Source organism: Hyperolius riggenbachi, chromosome 4 (genome assembly GCF_040937935.1).
Source record: "Hyperolius riggenbachi isolate aHypRig1 chromosome 4, aHypRig1.pri, whole genome shotgun sequence".
Classification (NCBI taxonomy): Eukaryota; Metazoa; Chordata; class Amphibia; order Anura; family Hyperoliidae; genus Hyperolius; species Hyperolius riggenbachi.
Genome location: NC_090649.1, coordinates 331,787,621 through 331,805,355, shown reverse-complemented (window position 1 = coordinate 331,805,355; position 17,735 = coordinate 331,787,621). Strand labels below are relative to the sequence as shown.

At 42.3% G+C, this 17,735-nt stretch overlaps 1 protein-coding gene across 1 annotated transcript in view; it reads left to right on the top strand.

Moving 5' to 3' along the window:
- The window catches only part of COG2 (component of oligomeric golgi complex 2), a 142,863-nt gene that overhangs the window by 33,190 nt on the left and 91,938 nt on the right, over positions 1-17,735 (top strand). Inside the window, exon 6 of the mRNA XM_068231820.1 lies at positions 14,727-14,835. Within this exon, the coding sequence (XP_068087921.1) occupies positions 14,727-14,835 (109 nt within the window). The remainder of the gene's footprint in view (positions 1-14,726; positions 14,836-17,735) is intronic.

Genomic DNA, 17,735 nt, shown 5'->3' with positions numbered 1-17,735 from the left:
AATTTATACATAACCATTCCATACATTATACAATTTATAGAGGCCCCCAATACAAGTACATATATTCACACATAGTTATAGCATAAAAACAAGGCCGTTAGCATAATACCCACTACCCATACCCAAAACATGCACACGTGTGACGGCCGCAAACTGCAGCATGCACACACGCATGACAATGAACAGCAGCCCCCCGTGGTCATATCTGAGGCATATCCAGGGCATCAATTCACATGTCGCATGCAGTCGCATCCCCTACGCACGTAGCAGGACGCGCATGTATTACAACACGCGAAGAGGTCCCCCACCCATCATCAGCCCAACATAGCCAAAAGGATGTATAGCGGTGAGGCAGATGTGTGCCCCACTCTGAAGAGAGTGGGAAATACAGTGGAAGTGTTTAAGAGGCTAGTCATGGCAGAATTGGGAAAATTGCCAGTTTTGAGAGCTGTCACTAGCTTGCTATCTTTCCTTTGATCTACCAATTTTTCCAAATCTGCCGTGACTAGCCTCTTAAAGAGAGGCTGATCTGCCTGGGTGACTGTGACATACTTGTGACAGCTGACATAGCATCATTGTATACAATAATACCACATGACTTAGGACTGGAAGCGGTGGAGAAGGCCCTTATCAGGGACGGTATGATTAAAAGGGATCAAATTCTGTTTATTCTGCGATTGTTAGAATTTGTTTTGCAACATAATTATTTTTGGTATGCGGGAGAATTTTTTCGGCAAGTTACTGGATGTGCTATGGGGGCAAAATTTGGCAAATATATTTATGAACGAATGGGAAAGAGATGTGCTGGAGGATGAAAAAAGTGGGCCAGTTAAAGCGGAATATAACCCTGCATTTCAACTTTGCTCTAAAACATTATTTACAGTATATTATATGCAACCAGCATTTTTTTTTTTACTAGACCAGCATTGGAAGGGTTACACAGGGCTTTAAAGTTCCTGGAGATTTCTGCAGACGCATCGGAAGCTGACATAGATACATTTTGTTTACATAAATGTATCTAAGTGTTGAATGTGACTCATCTCTCTGACTGAGAAGGAGTTGGAGGACAGCCAAAGAGTGTGTAACATTTCTCAATAGATACATATAACTAAATAGAATGTAACAATCTGAACTTCTGCATATCTCTCCACGGAACTTTAAACCTCTGTGTTTAACCCTTCCAATGCTGGTCTAGTAAAAAAAAATGTTTTTTGCATATAATATGCTGTAAATAATGTTAGAGCAAAGTTGAAATGCAGGGTTATATTCCGCTTTAAGCACTGGTTTCGGTATATAGATGACCTATGCATTGTCTGGGGGGGGGGGGGGGAAATGGGATTGAGCTAAGAATATATACAATGCCTCAATTCCAACCAGAGAGGTATTAGACTTACGACGGAATATGATATGAACAGAGTTTGCTTCCTGGATCTGGATCTATATAGGAAAGGGGACAGACTGCAGATGAGGACATATTTCAAAAAAACTGATAGGAATGGGTACATCCCATACTCCAGCTGCCACCATAGAAAATGGCTGACAAACATACCTAAGGGGCAGATGTATAGGATACGATGTAACTGTACAGAGACTACAGACTTTAGGGAACAGACAGACATGTTAATAGAGAGGTTTATGGAAAAGGGGTATGAGAGGCAAACATTGATGGAGATACGTGATGCTGCTGAAAAAATGGACACAGGACAGATGTTAGCGTATGGGACAAACTAGTGAGTTGAGTGACAAGCATGACTATGCGGTGCTACTGGACTACAACTCTAGGTTTAATGAAGTAGAACCTGTGGTCAGGAGACACTGGAATGTGCTCAAGGCAGATACACTCCTGGGGCAGGTTATACCTACGCAGCCCCATTTTGACTAAGAATCTGCAGCAGATTTTGGTCCTGAGTTTCATAGATGGGCCTAAAAAAAAAAGACTAAGAATCTGCAGCAGATTTTGGTCCTGAGTTTCATAGATGGGCCTAAAAACATTAAAGGTGATATGATGGGCAATAAGGGATTCTCCTTGCTGGAACTGTGTAGGTTGCCCAGAGGCACAAGCACAGAGGGGGGGGCAGTTTTATAGGGAAGGTAAATAATAAACACTACGAAATCAAAGATTGTATTACTTGCAACACCACTCATGTTGTATACATGTATGACACCAGTATATTGGTAGGACTACTAGAAGACTTTAGGTATCGTATCAGTGAACAGGTGAGGAATATTAAGAAAGGAAATGTTGGACATAATATGTCAAAACATTTTGCTGAACATCATGGGCGGAACCAGATGGGTATGAAATTCTGTGGGATTGATAGATTGAGGGGCAGCTGGAGGGGGTGCAACAAGGTTAGGGAACTATCCAGAATGGAATCGCGTTGGATCTATAAGTTGAAAACTATGCACCCTAGAGGCCTCAATGTTTAATTTGATTTGAACTGTTTTATTTCTAATGATTAGATCTGTGTGGGGCACATGTGTGCCCCCCTCCTCCTTAAATGGGACACACATGTGCCCCACTGGTATATGTTACATTATTCCTTTGGTTATGTGTTGTTCCTGGTGTTTGGATTTATGTGGGACATCTGTGCCCCCTCTTCAGATCTGCTGAGTATTGGCTGGTGAACGCCTGCCGGGATACATTGAGCGCATCTGCTGTCTTATAACTTGGGCAGCAGAGCATAAGGTGAGAGGCCACGTATGATATTTGTGGGCCACCTGCATGCACCTGGGAGAGTGTATATGTTCCAGAGCTTTGGAGGTGTTGCTGTCTGTGGTTTGGCAGCAATATCACATGGTGAGGACCTGTATAACCTTGTGATGGATACACAAACAGTTATTGTTTACAGCACTGGTGTTGTGGGAAGAGGCAATGCTATAATACAGTATCACGCTATGGTTCATTTCTTTTTTCTTTGAGTGACACAACTGTAAGAAGATTATAAAGTACATGTGAGTGCAGCATCTTGAAGGAGAACTGTTGTATACATCATATGCTTGATGACTGGTGCAGCGATCCATGGACACGTAAATAAGTCAGTGTTAATGGACTTTTATTTCACTATTGTCAATATTGGAACACTATCACTGATTGCTATATTTAGTGAGCGCACAGAAACATAGAATTTTTTTGGACATAACAAAAGTTGTTTAGGTGATACCTCTAATGACTAACTGTACAAGATTTTTTTTTTTCCACTAGTAAAGTTTATTGAAAAGGCTTAAGAATACACATACAAAAACTAGAGGCGTAATGAAGCATACAAGCACATAACATAGCAATACACTGTACAGTACATGAACGCTTCTGAATTTGTCATCATGCGAATCTCTTCAGTGTGACTACAACATAAATAAAAACTATCCCAAACCCATAGCAGTCACGTGTGCAGGGGACAAAAAGGCCCACAAAAGATACAATTCTTCCTTAACCTCCCTGGCGGTTAATTTATTTTTTTTCTTTTCAAATTGGGAAAAATCTTATTTTTTTAAAAAAAAAATTTTGTTTCATGTAAAGCTACCAGAGTGGTAGCTACATGAAACACCACTAGAGGGCGCATGTGTCCCTCTAGTGCGATCATCGCCGGCACTAATAGCAAACAGGGGAGCGCGTATATAACGCTTTCCCCTGTTTGGCTTCTCCTGTCGCCATGGCGACGATCGGAATGACGTCATGGACGTCAGCCGACGTCCTGACGTCAGGCGCACCCGATCCAGCCCATAGCGCTGCCCGGAACTCATTGGTCCGGGCAGCGCAGGGCTCTGGCGGGGGGGGGGGGCCTCTTTCGCCGCTGCGTGCGGGCGATCGCTGCAGAGAGGCGGCGATCAAGCTGTGCGCGCGGCTAGCAAAGTGCTGGCTGCGCGCACAGAGCTTTGAATGGGCCAAATCGCCCCACCAGGGCCGGAGAAATCCTCCTGCGCGGCATAGCCAGAGCTCAGCTCGGGCTTACCGCCAGGGAGGTTAACTCAACACCAAATAGAGAAGAGGAGGAAAAGAAAGATAGGGAAAGGAAACCAGAAAAGGAGATTAAAAAAAAGACCAAGAAAGGAGTGGTAAAAGAGCAATTACCCAGAACCCATGATCACCTTATAAGCATCAGAATATTGAAAGTCAACCCAAACCGCCCCCACGTCATTATAAATTGTTCAGAACTATCCTGAGACATGAGAATCAAGTTCTTCATTGTCTCAATGGCCTCCACCCTTTTCAGTCACATTTTAATGGAGGGCGGTGCAGGTGACTTCCAGTATAAAGGGATCATTGCTCTAGCAGCATTTATTAGATGAATTACTATAGATTTCTCATACAATCTAACAGAATGGAATGTATTGTGTAACAGTAAAGCATTAGGCGTAAAAAGCTAGCTCTATCATCACCCACTTCTTGGGAGAAAGATGATTAGACCATTCCACCACTCTACAAAGCTGAGCGGATAAATGGTATTTATGCAAGTCAGTCAGACCCATGCCCCTTAGATCTTTTTGTATAGATAGTGTCATCCTCCTGATCCTAGGTGGATTATTTTAAAAGGAAAAATCCATATCCTTCTCAGTTTAGGTTCCCTTTAAGCGCCTTAGCCAAGTATTTCCACGCTTTTATTGCCACATTCATAAAAGATTTGCTTGAAAGCCGTGACTTTCCTTCTAGCATCCACAAATAAAGACTTGTCTAATTTAGATATGGTCTGTGATCACCATAAGGTGGCCCATCTATGAGGGTTTAACATCTCGAGGAGTTCACGGTCAACTCCTCGAGATGTTAAACCACTACAGATTGTTTATGTAAAGATTCCAAATGAGACAAGTCAGCTGAAAGTTTTTTTTTTTTTTTTTTTTTTAAATTCCTTCCTCTTTCCTTTTTTAATTTAGCACCCATTCTGATGAAGTGCCCTCTATTGACCACCTTATGAGCTTCTTAAACTAACAGTTTAGTTGCATCTGTGTTGGAATTTAAATGAAAATAGTCATCAAAAGCTGCCCCGATTTCACACATTCTAGTTTTCTCTGAGAGAAGATTTGGATTCTATCTCCCACCCATCCCTCCATTCGATCTAAGGACTGAACAAAAGGAGAGCTAGGAGGAGCCACATGACTTGACATCTGATGAGCACCCACCTATAAATCAAAGATTAAAGCTATCTAACATCCCAAAATCAATTAAATTATTACTCGATGATCCCAGACACAACAAATCATAGTACCCCATCCCTAACCCCCCATGCAAGTTTTGCCGTTTTCAATCTTGCCAGTCTCATTTACTTTAACCACTTCAGCCTCATTTGGACGACTATAGTCTTATGCAGGTGGAGAAAAAGATGAGAAATGCCGGCACTGCTTGTTTATTCATAACACATGATGCAACAACGTGGATTCAAATTTCATGCATATTGAGAGCTAACATACCAGTTTGCTGGTGAAGCTGTGCGGTGGGTGCTGGGGGATGAGAGCCTTACAGCTATTTTGCGCAGATGCGCTTCTACGGAGGCTGCGAGAGGGGGGGGGGGGGGCTGTCTGCTGTCAGTTTAAATTCTAAGCAGATCATCGTGCGGCTAATTAGCAGATGATTGGCCGTTAAACAAGGTGTGTACGAGATCTGCAGATATCATAGACTATGAATGCATTTTGCAGGAAAGGATATTTTGCAGGAGCTGATCTTTTGCAGATACTGATCTGTTGAATGTGTACAGCATCTTTGTGTGCAGCATCTTGCAAAGATTTTTCTCTGATGGGGAGTTCAGCTCAATAGAATAGACTGTGTAGAGTATGCTCATATACTACATGGAAGGGGGTAAAATTGGTCTGTGATCTTTCATTTTCCAAAGACTTTTATCTGATGTGTGTACCCACCTTAAGTGTGAGGCCGAATTTTGGCATCTTTTTATAAATCTAGAGCCTCTTCATACAAATGTAACATTTATTCAGATTTGATTTTTTTTTATACTGCTGTTGAGCAGCATCTTGTGGCCATGTTATGTTACAGCCTCATTCCTGTCCTGTTTTCCTGCTTTCTTGTGAACACAGAAAGCCTGCTGTACTCCTAGTATTTCACTAATTAATCTGCCTCACTGTCCCAGTTTCAAACATTCCTTTCATTATTACTTCTGCTTTATAGCCTACTCTAACCTCAGCATGCTAAAACTCTGCTTGAAGATAACTTCTTGGATTTTATGGTTTTTTCCTGATTTGGTACCACTTGGATATTCTAATTTGCCATTCTGAGCATCCAGTTTCACCATGGACTAATTTAGGAGTTTAGGGGTGCAATATGGTGCTACCTTGCAGCCAAACCTGTTCTCTCCACCAGAGATTCTAGCAGAGGCCAGGTGGAATATAGACCTTTCCTCAGGAGCAGTGTGTTTCACCATCTGCAAGACAGCAGATTCATTTCCAACAACAGACACAATCTAGTTTTAAACATATTAAATTGTATTATCAAAAAGAATAGCTCACCATTATGACACATACTTAATCTTGCAACATAAAATCATACACACAGAAATCAGTTATGTACTATACAGGATTATTTCTTTTAATAAACAAATGCAAAAAAATGTGAAGATAACCCTAATAAAAGAGCTAAAAATCTCTTTTCTTATTCTGACCAGTGTGTTTGTAGTTCTAAAGTGGACAATCTATATAATCTCGAGCTACAGCAGCAACATATTAAAATGTCTTTCTCTCAGATTAACATGAATTCCATCCAGGACACAAATACAAACCAGCTGGTGTGCCATCATGCCTTAAATTAAAATGATGTCCAATTAAGGTTTGGAAATTCCCTGTCAATATCATAGGGATGTTCATAAACTCATCTACACAAACCTCTAATTGTTTTTTCTATATGAAAGGATATGCTTAAATTGCATCCTAGGAGGTATATTACTTTCTCAGTAGTGTACTTTCTTTCATGTTGGCAATAAACATTTTCTCCTGTTGATATATTAATGATCTCCTATTTTTTATCTCCTGGAATTGTTCCATGATGCATCAAATTAAAGTATACATTTATTTAAATTACTGCAATTAGTTTTTTTTAAATATATTACTTCCCTTTTAATATGTTGTAAAAGATCACTATAACCATTGTCTTTAGCAGTATATTGAGATATGATTTGAAGTGATGTTTAGTAAGCTTTGTGTACGCTCAAGCTGTGAAAATGCTGTTTTCCTCCAGTTAAAATGCACTAATTTTTTGTGAAGCTGCCACACAATCCTAATTAGTGGGAGAGTTGTTAAGCGTCTTTAAGAAAATGTTAAAATGCATGCACTGTTTAGTACTAGTCTATAGGCGCTAGGACTGCTGGAAGTGGGTGCAATGCGCTCCCAGCTGGAAGACCATTATGGGCTCCTGGTTGGAGTAGAGGGCTACTCATCCCATTACAGAATATAGTGTCAAGAAGCAAACTAGGGCAGTGCTGAACTAGTCTGAACTCCCCCTTTTAGATCTTTAGTCTTTAAAACCAGATACATTACAAATATATTCTAATTCTATATTAAGTCTGTTTTACCCTAGCATATTCGGTTGTGAAATAGGAATGGTGGCTAAGAGTGCAACATCTTTAAAGAGAACCTGAGGTGGGTTCTAAGAATGCTATCAGCACACAGAGGCTGGGTCTGCATATACTGCCCAATCTCTGTTGCTATACTGCTCCCCCCTGGGCCCCCCTCTGCGCTCTGCTTACCCCCCATAAATCAAATGCCGAGCTGTCGACACACCGTGTCGCAGCCGGCGGTTTACCTCTGCATCTGTCAGTCTCTGCTGCTCTCCCGCCTCCTCCATAGCTCCGGTCCCCGCCCGAGTCCCTTCCCTCCAATCAGCGGGGAGGGAAGGGACACGGGCGGGGACTGGAGCTATGGAGGAGGCGGGGGAGCGGCAGAGACTTACAGATGCAGAGGTAAACAGCCGGCTGCGAAACGCTGTGAGTCGACAGCTCGGCATTTGATTTATGGGGGGCAAGCAGAGCGCAGAGGGGGGGGGGGGCAGGGGGGAGCAGTATAGCAACAGAGGCTGGGCAGTATATGCAGACCCAGCCTCTGTGTGCTGATAGCATTCTTAGAACCCACCGTGGGTTCTCTTTAAGTGAGGTATAACCACAAAATCGAAATATATGTAAAACAGAGCAAAATGTCTGAGATTGCATGTATTCAAGGGACAGTAGCTGGGATACAATACACACATTTAAAGAGACCCTATAACAAAAAAAAAGAAAAACCCTGGAGGATAGTTACCTCGGGAGGGGGAAGCTTCAGGGTCCCAATGAGCGCTGGCTCGCCCGAAACTCCCCTCATCAAAGCTGACAAGCGGCAGGCAATATTTACCTACCGCGATTCTGCGCAGGCGCAGTAGTGGCTTTCCGCTCGGGCTAAGGCGGAAATAGCCTAGCCCAATCGATCCGTTCTACTGTGCAGGCGCAAAGGACTTGCGGCTGCACAGTAGAACGGATACATTCTGGCTTGGCTATTTTTCACCTTAGCCCGAATGAAGAGCTGCTACTGCACCTGCGCAGGATCGCAGTAGGTAAATATTTACCTCGCCACTGTTCGTGGGGCACACCGCTGGATTGCCGGGACACAAGTGGACGGGGAAAGCCTCACTAAGATCCAGAGGCTTCCTCCTCCCGAGGTAAGGATTTTTATGTTACAGGATTTCTTTAAACATTACATACTGTATATTTTGGACTATAAGACGCACTCCACTCAGTGTGTCTTATAGTCCAAATAATACATATTCGGACTGGCGCCTATGTGTGTCCTTCATCACCCTGTGTCTTCTGTCGTGTGTCCTCTGTCCAGTGTCTGTCCCGCTGTGTCCTTCATCCCGTGTGTCCCCGTGTCCTCCTCCCCATGTGTCCTCTGTCCAGTGTCTGTCCTCTTTCCCCCTTCCTATGACTCCCTGTTCCATGGGAGTGAAGGGATTGGCCCCAATGTTGGAGCTATGATCCCGCCCGAGGCCATCGGCTCCTAATTAAGAAGGGAGCAGGAGCAGTGAGCTTTAACTGATTGGCGGTCTGGGGAAGTGCCCCCTGGCTGATTGGTAGATGGCCCCTGTGGCTGCTTTCATTTCATGTGAGCTGCGTGGCTGCAGCATAAGTATAGACACAGGAGGCCGGGGACAGAGGACATATTAAGGGACAACTGAAGTGAGAAGAATATGGAGGCTGCCATATTTCTTTCCATTTAAGCAATATCAGTTGCCTGGCTGTCCTGCTAATCCTAATCCTCTATAGTCTGAAAAATATGGTGCGTGGCAGATCAGTTTTTTTCTGTGATGTGTGGGAGCTTACTACTTAGCATCTTGTGTGTCTCTTCCATGGTCAATTTTTTGTCTTGCAAATACTGGCAGTCCCCAACTTGCAAACAGGTTTCGTTCCTTGAGATTGTAAGTTGAGTGCTGTGTTAAATATGGTTAAAAGTGGATAAATGATTTTCTTTCAAATAACTCTAGATTTGGACATATAGGGCTCGATTCACAAAGCGGTGCTAACCCAGTTAGAGACTTTAGGCATGATAACCATTGCACCACTCTGGTGAAAAGCCAATTTAGGTGTGATAAGTTTAGGCATGATAAGTTTAGGTGTGATAAGTTTAGGCATGCTAAGTTTAGATAAGTTTAGATCGCTTGCAAAGTCCCGTACGCAAAGAAGTGCCATTAAACTTTATACGAAGTGCACCAGTCTTTGCTAGCGTAAAACTTTTGATCAGCTGTGCACTGCGGTGCTAACGCAGTTGGTGCTTAAACTTATCATGCCTAAACTTATCACACCTAAACTTATCATGCCTAAACTTATCACACCTAAACTTATCACACCTAAACTTATCATGCCTAAACTGAGTTTAGGCATGATAAAGGGCTTTTCACCAGGGTGCTAACTGTTAGCACCGCTTTGTGAATCGAGCCCATAGTATAAACTATGGGTTTTTTTTTAGTTGTTTTCAATGTGCATGTGTGTGTGTGTAAATTACATATAACAATTTATACAACGCTGTAACACTTAACAATAAAAACATGTAATAAAAAATAGAATTTGTACACGAAGACAACTTTGTAACTTTGTCTTGTCAGCAATAAAATTCACCATTCCTATTTCTTATAAAAAGATGAATATGCGCATTGGTAATCATATTATTTTTTTTCTTAAAGTGCACCTGAACTAATATGATGAGATAAACATATAATACTATCCCTACTAAAAAATTGCCAGAAGTCCTTGTGTGTTTTCCAGTACAGCAAGTGTAGTTATTTATGCAAAAGAGCTTGTTGACAGCTTGTTGTCTTCAGTCCGGTTTCCTGTACAGTGACAGTGAGTAGAAGCCAAAACAAAAACCATGTGATAAGGATTCCAGTGAGGTATTATTGCAGAAAAGTTCAAAGGGTAATTCTATTAAGCTAAACAAAGTAGAGTGTGTATTCTAAACAACAGCAGTGACAGGGGTTGATCAAAACATTGGTAATACTGCCATGTACACACAGCACATGGCAATATTACCTTTCCTTCCACCTGCAGTACCACGAGTTGCGTTATTAGCGTGACTCGGAGTACTTGATTAACGTACCATCGCTAGGGTATTGCTGGGTTACTAACCAACGTTAGTTAGTATTGCACCTTAGCAACGGTCACACTTCTCTAGTACTGCAAGTCGCACCGATAGGGCTGTGCTCAGGGAGAACACAGCAATCTTAGGCCTCTTTCACATAAGGTGTGCTGAGAAACGTGTAAAAGTTAATGTTAAAAAAAATGTGCGCGCTTCAGTGAGTTGCGCTGCACTTTTGTTAAGCCCGTTTTTCTTATTGTAGCAGTTGTCAATAAAGCTTTGTTTTCATATGTTAAAGAAAACCTGAACTGAAAATTAAAAGTGAAAATCAACATACACAGGTCATACGTACCTCCCATGTAGTCTACTCCTCAATCTCTTTCTCCGCTCCTGCGTCCTGTTTGTCCACTGTGATCAAGGGAATTCTCTGTCCTCCATTTTGAAAATGGCCGTTACCCCATAACAGCTTCCTGGTCAGCACACAGTTAAACTGTAACATCGCCCACTTGAGCCATAGGGAAACATGGACACATCAGCTCTGCTCTCAGCTGTAACTGACAGCAACTGATATATTTCAGTTCTGACAAAATGTTGTCAGAACTGGAAGGGATCATTGTCAGAAGAAAATGGTGAGCTTCTGAGAGGAACTGATGGCAAGATAACTATGTAATGTTCAATTGAAGTTACTTCATGTGTTTATTTTAAATAATTTTACTCCGTACAGGTTCTCTTTAAAGTATTGTTTTTCCTTCCAATTAGGGGTAAAAACCGCATGTGCTTCTACGCGCTTTTATGCGCTAAAAAGCGCACCCATTCACTTGCATTGATGTGCACTTTACAGATCAACGCACAGAAATGCATGCAACCCTACGTTTTTGTAATGCTGCTCAGCTCTGTGCATAGATGTGAACCAGGCACATTTTAATTACATGGGAAAATCAATACTGTGCAGAACGCACAGGGCAATGCGCTGTGAAAAGTGCACAGAAACGTCCCTAGTGTGAACGAGGCCTTACTGTTAGTAGTGCAGAGGGAGCACTGGCCATTAACCAATTTGCGCCACACGTATTGCTATTGTAATGGGGGGGGGGGGGGACCGTGTCACCTCAGTAACGCATATGGCACTAATGGGTTAATGTCTGGTGCTTCCCCTGCGCTAGTAATGGTAAAATTGCTGTGTGCTTCCAGCAGATGGCAACTTAATCAGAGTTTAGTGCACCAGGCTCATTATCTCATACATGTATTTTCACATTAGGTTCACTTTAAATAGCAACAATAATAACACAAAATGAACACAATTTGCATTGTGATCACTGCTATTAATAGAAGATTCACCCGTGAAGCCTGTTAATAAGTAAATTATGTATGTTCCACATAATTTTGCTGTAAATTGTCAGTTTTCTTTTTAATGCATGTTTTGCTGTTTGCTAAAATAAAGTTTCAAGGAATGTTTAGCAGGATGTACTCTTCATGTGAAAACAGTCACCTCTGTGGTTGATCTCAAGAGTTGCCCTTACTTGGTCTATCAACAGAGGAACACACTTTCGTGGCTAGTACTGTGTATGGCCATATTAAAGCGGACCCAAACCAAACATTTTTTTAATTCAAAATATTTAGGTGCGCCACTCTGACACATACAAAGATAAATAAACACTCCTTCAAGCCTATGAGCATTTCAGTGCATGCTTTTCACTCTTTTCATAACTAGGGTTATGCAGGTGGCAGCCATTACTTCTAAGCTTAGTAGGAGGTTTTAGATCATGGGTGTGTTTGTCATCAGCTAGCCTCCCTCACAGGGGCGTCTATGTGAAGTCTCACACAAGCTGAGATGACCTCCCCTGTTACCTCATCAGTAGCAGCCTGTGTTTTGTTTTTGTTTTTTATCTCCACCACCAGTCTGCTGGATTCTGTCCCAGCAATATGAAAGGAAGGGAGGGGTTCCTCTAATAAATGTGAAATATTTTATATTTGTCATCATGCAGCTGAAAAAAGGCTGCTATTTATTATTATAATTTAGAAAATAGATTTTATTTCTGAAATCTTGTATTTTTAATTTGGGTCCACTTTAAATGTGCACAAAGTATTCAGTGTTACCTAGAGCCCTTTTTAAAATATTATTTATTTAGAAAATATTGCACAAACATTTGGGCTACATTTACGGTGGGGCGTTGCATTGCAAATCCTACAAAAGCAGGATCACAATGCAATGGAAGAGAAAAGTTTCATTGCACGTTATACGTGTGTGCAATCATCATAAAGCAGATTCACAGTGTGCATTACTGCAACGGTTAACTCGCAAGTTATGCAGTAATGCACTGCATTCATCACCTTATGGCGACAGACTAAAGAGAACCCGAGGTGGGTTTGAAGAATGTTATCTGCATACTGAGGCTGGATCTGCCTATACAGCCCAGCCTCTGTTGGTCTCCCAAACCCCCCTAAGGTCCCCCTGCACTTTGCAATCAGACATAAATCACAGCCGCGTTGTGCTGGCTGTGTTTATATCTGTAGTGTCAGTCTCGGCTGCTCCCCCGCCTCCTGCAGAGCTCCGGTCCCTGCCCCCCTCCCTTCCCTCTAAGCGGGGAGGGAAGGGAGGCAGGCGTGGACCAGAGTTCTGCAGGAGGTGGGGAGAGCAGCAGACAGAGAAAAACACAGCCCGCTGTGACACGCTGTGTGTCGACAGCGAGGCTGTGATTTATGAGGTAATGCAGAGTGCAGGGGGACCTTAGGGGGGTTTGGGAGACCAACAGAGGCTGGGCTGTATAGGCAGATCCAGCCTCTGTATGCAGATCACATTCTTCAAACCGACCTCGGGTTCTCTATAAGGCACATTGCAGTGCTAATACTTTGTTTTGAACGTACTATTACAATATAAAGGGATGGACAAAATAATGGAAACACCTTTAAAATCAACAAAATATGTTTTAATATCCATCCTTTTGTGACAATTAAAGCCTCAATTATCCAAGGTATTGATTCATACAAATTGTGAATTGTTTCCAAAGGAATTTTAGCCCATTCTTCAGTTAAAACGCCCTCCAGTTCTTTTAGAGACGATGGCGGCGGAAAACTTCTTACTTGAATCACTAATAACGACCATAAATGCTCAATAATGTTGAGGTCTAGGGATTGTGGTGGCGAGATGAGATGCTCAACTTCGTTAGAATGTTCCTCGTGCCATTTTTTAACAATTCTAGCTGTATGGATTGGGGCATTATCATCTTGAAAGATGGCATTCCCCTCCGGAAACAGTTCTTGAACCATACGATGAACTTGGTCGCCCAAAATTCCTAAATAGTCTCGGCTGTTCCATGAATGAAAATCATTGGCCTGGCGGATTTCCAAGAAATAGCACCCCAGTTCATTACAGAACCCTGCCATGTTTTACGGGTGGGAAAAGGCAGTCTGGATGAAATGCTTCTTTCGGCTGTCTCCAAACGTACACTCGGCCAGAGGTTGGAAATAAGGTAAACGATGATTCGTCAGAGAAAATCACATTTTTCCACTGCTCAAGGGCCCAACTCTGGTGGTTTCAACACCACTCTAAACGCTTTGAAACATTTGTCTTTGAGAGCAGAGGTTTTCAAATTGCAGTTCTTCCATGGAATCCAGATTTGTGCAGCTCCCGACGAACGTTTTTTGTGGAAACTGGGTTCTGTAGATGTTCATTCAGTTCTGCAGGGATTTTAGGAGACGTGGTCTTGCATGTTTTTCTAACAATTCGATTTAGAGTCCGACGGTCTCTTTCAGACAACTTCGACTTTCGGCCACAACTGTGCTTTGCTGAGGATGTTTTTCCTTCTCTTTCAAAGGCTGTCATTACTTTTGAGACAGTAACTCTTGAAATGCCAAGCATTCAGGCAGTTTCTGTTACAGTAGCGCCTGCCATATGAGCACCAACAATTTGGCCTCTTTGAAAGTCTGAGAGATCTGCCATTTGTATAAATTATAACCAACTTTTGTTTAAATATCTGTAAAAAACAAACATTTTAATTAAACATATCAAATAACAAAAATAATAAACAAAAAAATTAACATATGTAAAGTTTTGATTGCTTAAAACATGTTTAAAGATTATGATACCAAAATGTTAGGTGTTTCCATTATTTTGTCCAACCCCTGCAATTGCATAATGTTAGCAATGCCCCACTGTGACAAAGCATACGGTTATTCATAAATGTTTTTCTTAGCTCTTTTTTAACAGGGCAGATCCTGGAAAGAATAGCAACGGAATTTAATCAGCTGCAGTTTCATGCAGTTCAGAGCAAAGGCATGCCTCTTTTGGATAAAGTCAGACCAGTAAGTATGACATCCAGTGAATTTTATATTCTGTAATGTTAACGTAGTAAATCCGGAAGCATATGTGTGGAAAGAAAAATGAATGTTAACTCAAAAAGCCAATGAAATGGAAATTGCACTTGTATTGAAAAATAAGCAGTGTTATTAGTTTAGTTCTGTACATTGCATATGTTAATGGAAACATTTGAACATGCGTTGCTTGTTTTTCTGAAGATACTTTCTGCTGTGTTTGTAACAGACCGAGATAAAAAGCATATAAAGAACCTGCTCACAACTGTAGCTAGCATGGTTACTATGAGTGCTCCTTCTCTGTGCAATTACTCATTCAAAAATACAAATCTCAAGGTTATCTGTATCCTAAATGGAGTACAGATGCCATGCTTGCAAAAAAGTGCAAACTGAGCTTGTTGTCGCTTTTAAAAATTGATATCTTGCTGTACATTTAAAATATAAGTTAATTAATAAAATTGCTTTTTTTTTTTTACAATATCAATTTAAACATTATGAATTCAGTGTTTTTCCACCTAAAAATCATGCCTTTCTCAGATTTACATTCATAAATTTATCGGTAATGCTGCCTTCTTTACTGCTGACATGGTAAATCACTGTGGGATGTTTTCTTTGTTTTCCTGTGTAGTGAGCAGGAATATCAGTTGATCTCCCAAAGATCTCTGGTGCAGATGGCTGCGTGACATCATAGCCTAGGCTAAACATCACTGAGAAGGGCAGGGTTATGCTGGGAATACACGGTTCGTTTTTGCCTTCGTTTAAACCTTCGATTCGTTCGGTAAACGAATCGAGTGTTGAAAACGTATGTGAAAATAGTCATAATCTCATTATAGTTTCGATTAATAGACCCCAAAAACGAACGACTAGTGATCGAACATGTTTGATATTATCTCTCTTTATCCATCTAATCGAGCCATTGGTAGGCTTGATGGCTGTTCAGATCGATTATACATTCGTTTTTGCTAGTCCGTCCCTGTAAAAAGGGATTTTCGTTTCGTTTCTTTGCAGCCTTCGATCATTGGAAAAACGAAACCATCAGAATCGGAAAAAAAAACTAAACCGTGGGTGGTGATATTAACCGTATGACTGATTATTTCGGGATCGAAAAGGACAAAAGGCACAATCGAAACGAAGGTTTAAACGAAGGCAAAAACGAACCGTGTATTCCCAGCATAACACAACAATATCTAGTTAGAAAAAGTGTTTCTTATGCTGAAACCAGGATGATTACCACAAAAATGGGTATCTTAAAAATGTTGTTTCTTCTGCTATTAGTCAAAATAAACTTTAACACGTCATACTTACCTACTGTATAGTCTACTCATCAATCTCTTTCTCCTCTCCTGCGTCTTGTTTGTCCACTGTGATCAATGGAATTCTCCGTCCTCCATTTTGAAAATGTCCATTACCCCATAACAGCTTCCTGGTCAGCACACTGTTAAACTGTAATATTGCCCACTCGAGCCATAGGGAAACATGGACATTACCTTGTGCATTCAGTTGTAATTGACAGCAGCTGATATATAACTGACAGCAACTGGTATATTTCAGCTCTGACAAAATCTTGTCAGAACTGGAAGGGATCACTGTAAGAAGAAAATGGTGAGCTTCTGAGAGGAACTTACAGGGAGTTAAGTATGTAATATTCATTTGCAGCTACATCATGTGTTTATTTTAAATAATTTTACTCAGTTCAGGTTCCCTTTAAGGCTGTATTACAGGCAAAAATAATTTTGTAGATCTGTGGAGATGGAGCTTGTTTCCGTCTCCATGTATGCTCTGATTAGTGAAAGTCAAGTCACTTTTAACCACTTGAGGACTGCAGGGCTAAACCCCCCTAGTGACCAGGCCATTTTTAGTAAAATTGGCCACTGCCGCTTTAAAGCTAAGCTGCAGGGCCGCACAACACAGCACACAAGTGATCCCCCTCCTTTTTCTCCCTACCAACAGAGCTCTCTGTTGGTGGGGTTTGATCGCTGCCCCAATGTTTATTTTTTTTAATAAATATTTTTGTTTGTGTCTTTAACCACTTGAGGACCCAGCCTTTACCCCCCCTTAAGGACCAGCGCTAATTACAGAGATCTGTGCTGGATGGGCTCTACAGCCCCCAGCACAGATCAAACATTAGGCAGAGCGACCAGATCGCCCCCCTTTTTTTTTTCAAATAGGGGGATGATGTGCTGGGGGGGTCTGATCACTTCTGCCTGCGTGTGGCTGGCCGGGGGGGCACCTCAATGCCCCCTCCTCCGCAGGATTCTCCCTCTCCTCCCTCCCTTCCCCAGAGATCGGAGGCTGCACAGGAACGGATCTGTCCTGTGCAGCCTCTAACAGGCTCCTGCCTGTCATGTGACAGCGATCCCCGGCCGCTGATTGGCCGGGGATCGCTGATCTGGTACAACGCTGCTACTGTTAGCAGCGTTGTACAAATGTAAACAAAGCGGATTATTTCAGCTTGTGTTTACATTTAGCCTGCGAGCCGCGATCGGCGGCCCGCAGGCTATTCACGGAGCCCCCCGCCGTGAATTGACAGGAGGCAGCCGCTCGCGCGAGCTGCTGTTTCCTGATCAATTAGCCTGCAGCCGGCGACGCAGATCTGCGTTGCTGGTCCTGCAGCTACCACTTTGCCGACGCGCGTTATGAGTGCGCGGTCGGCAAGTGGTTAAAAAAAACAAAACCTGTTTCTTTAAACCCCTTCCCTCCCTCCCCCCAGCCAGCCAATCATGGCGACCAGCTCTCATAGGCTTCATCCTATAAGAGCCGATCGCTCTCTTGTCCCCCATGGGGACAGCCGTGTCACACAGCTGTCCCCAGTGCAGCGCTGCGCCATGTAAATAGACGGCGATCACGCCTCTCGGAGACTGAAGGCGGGGAGGAGCTCCGCCCCCCAAGCA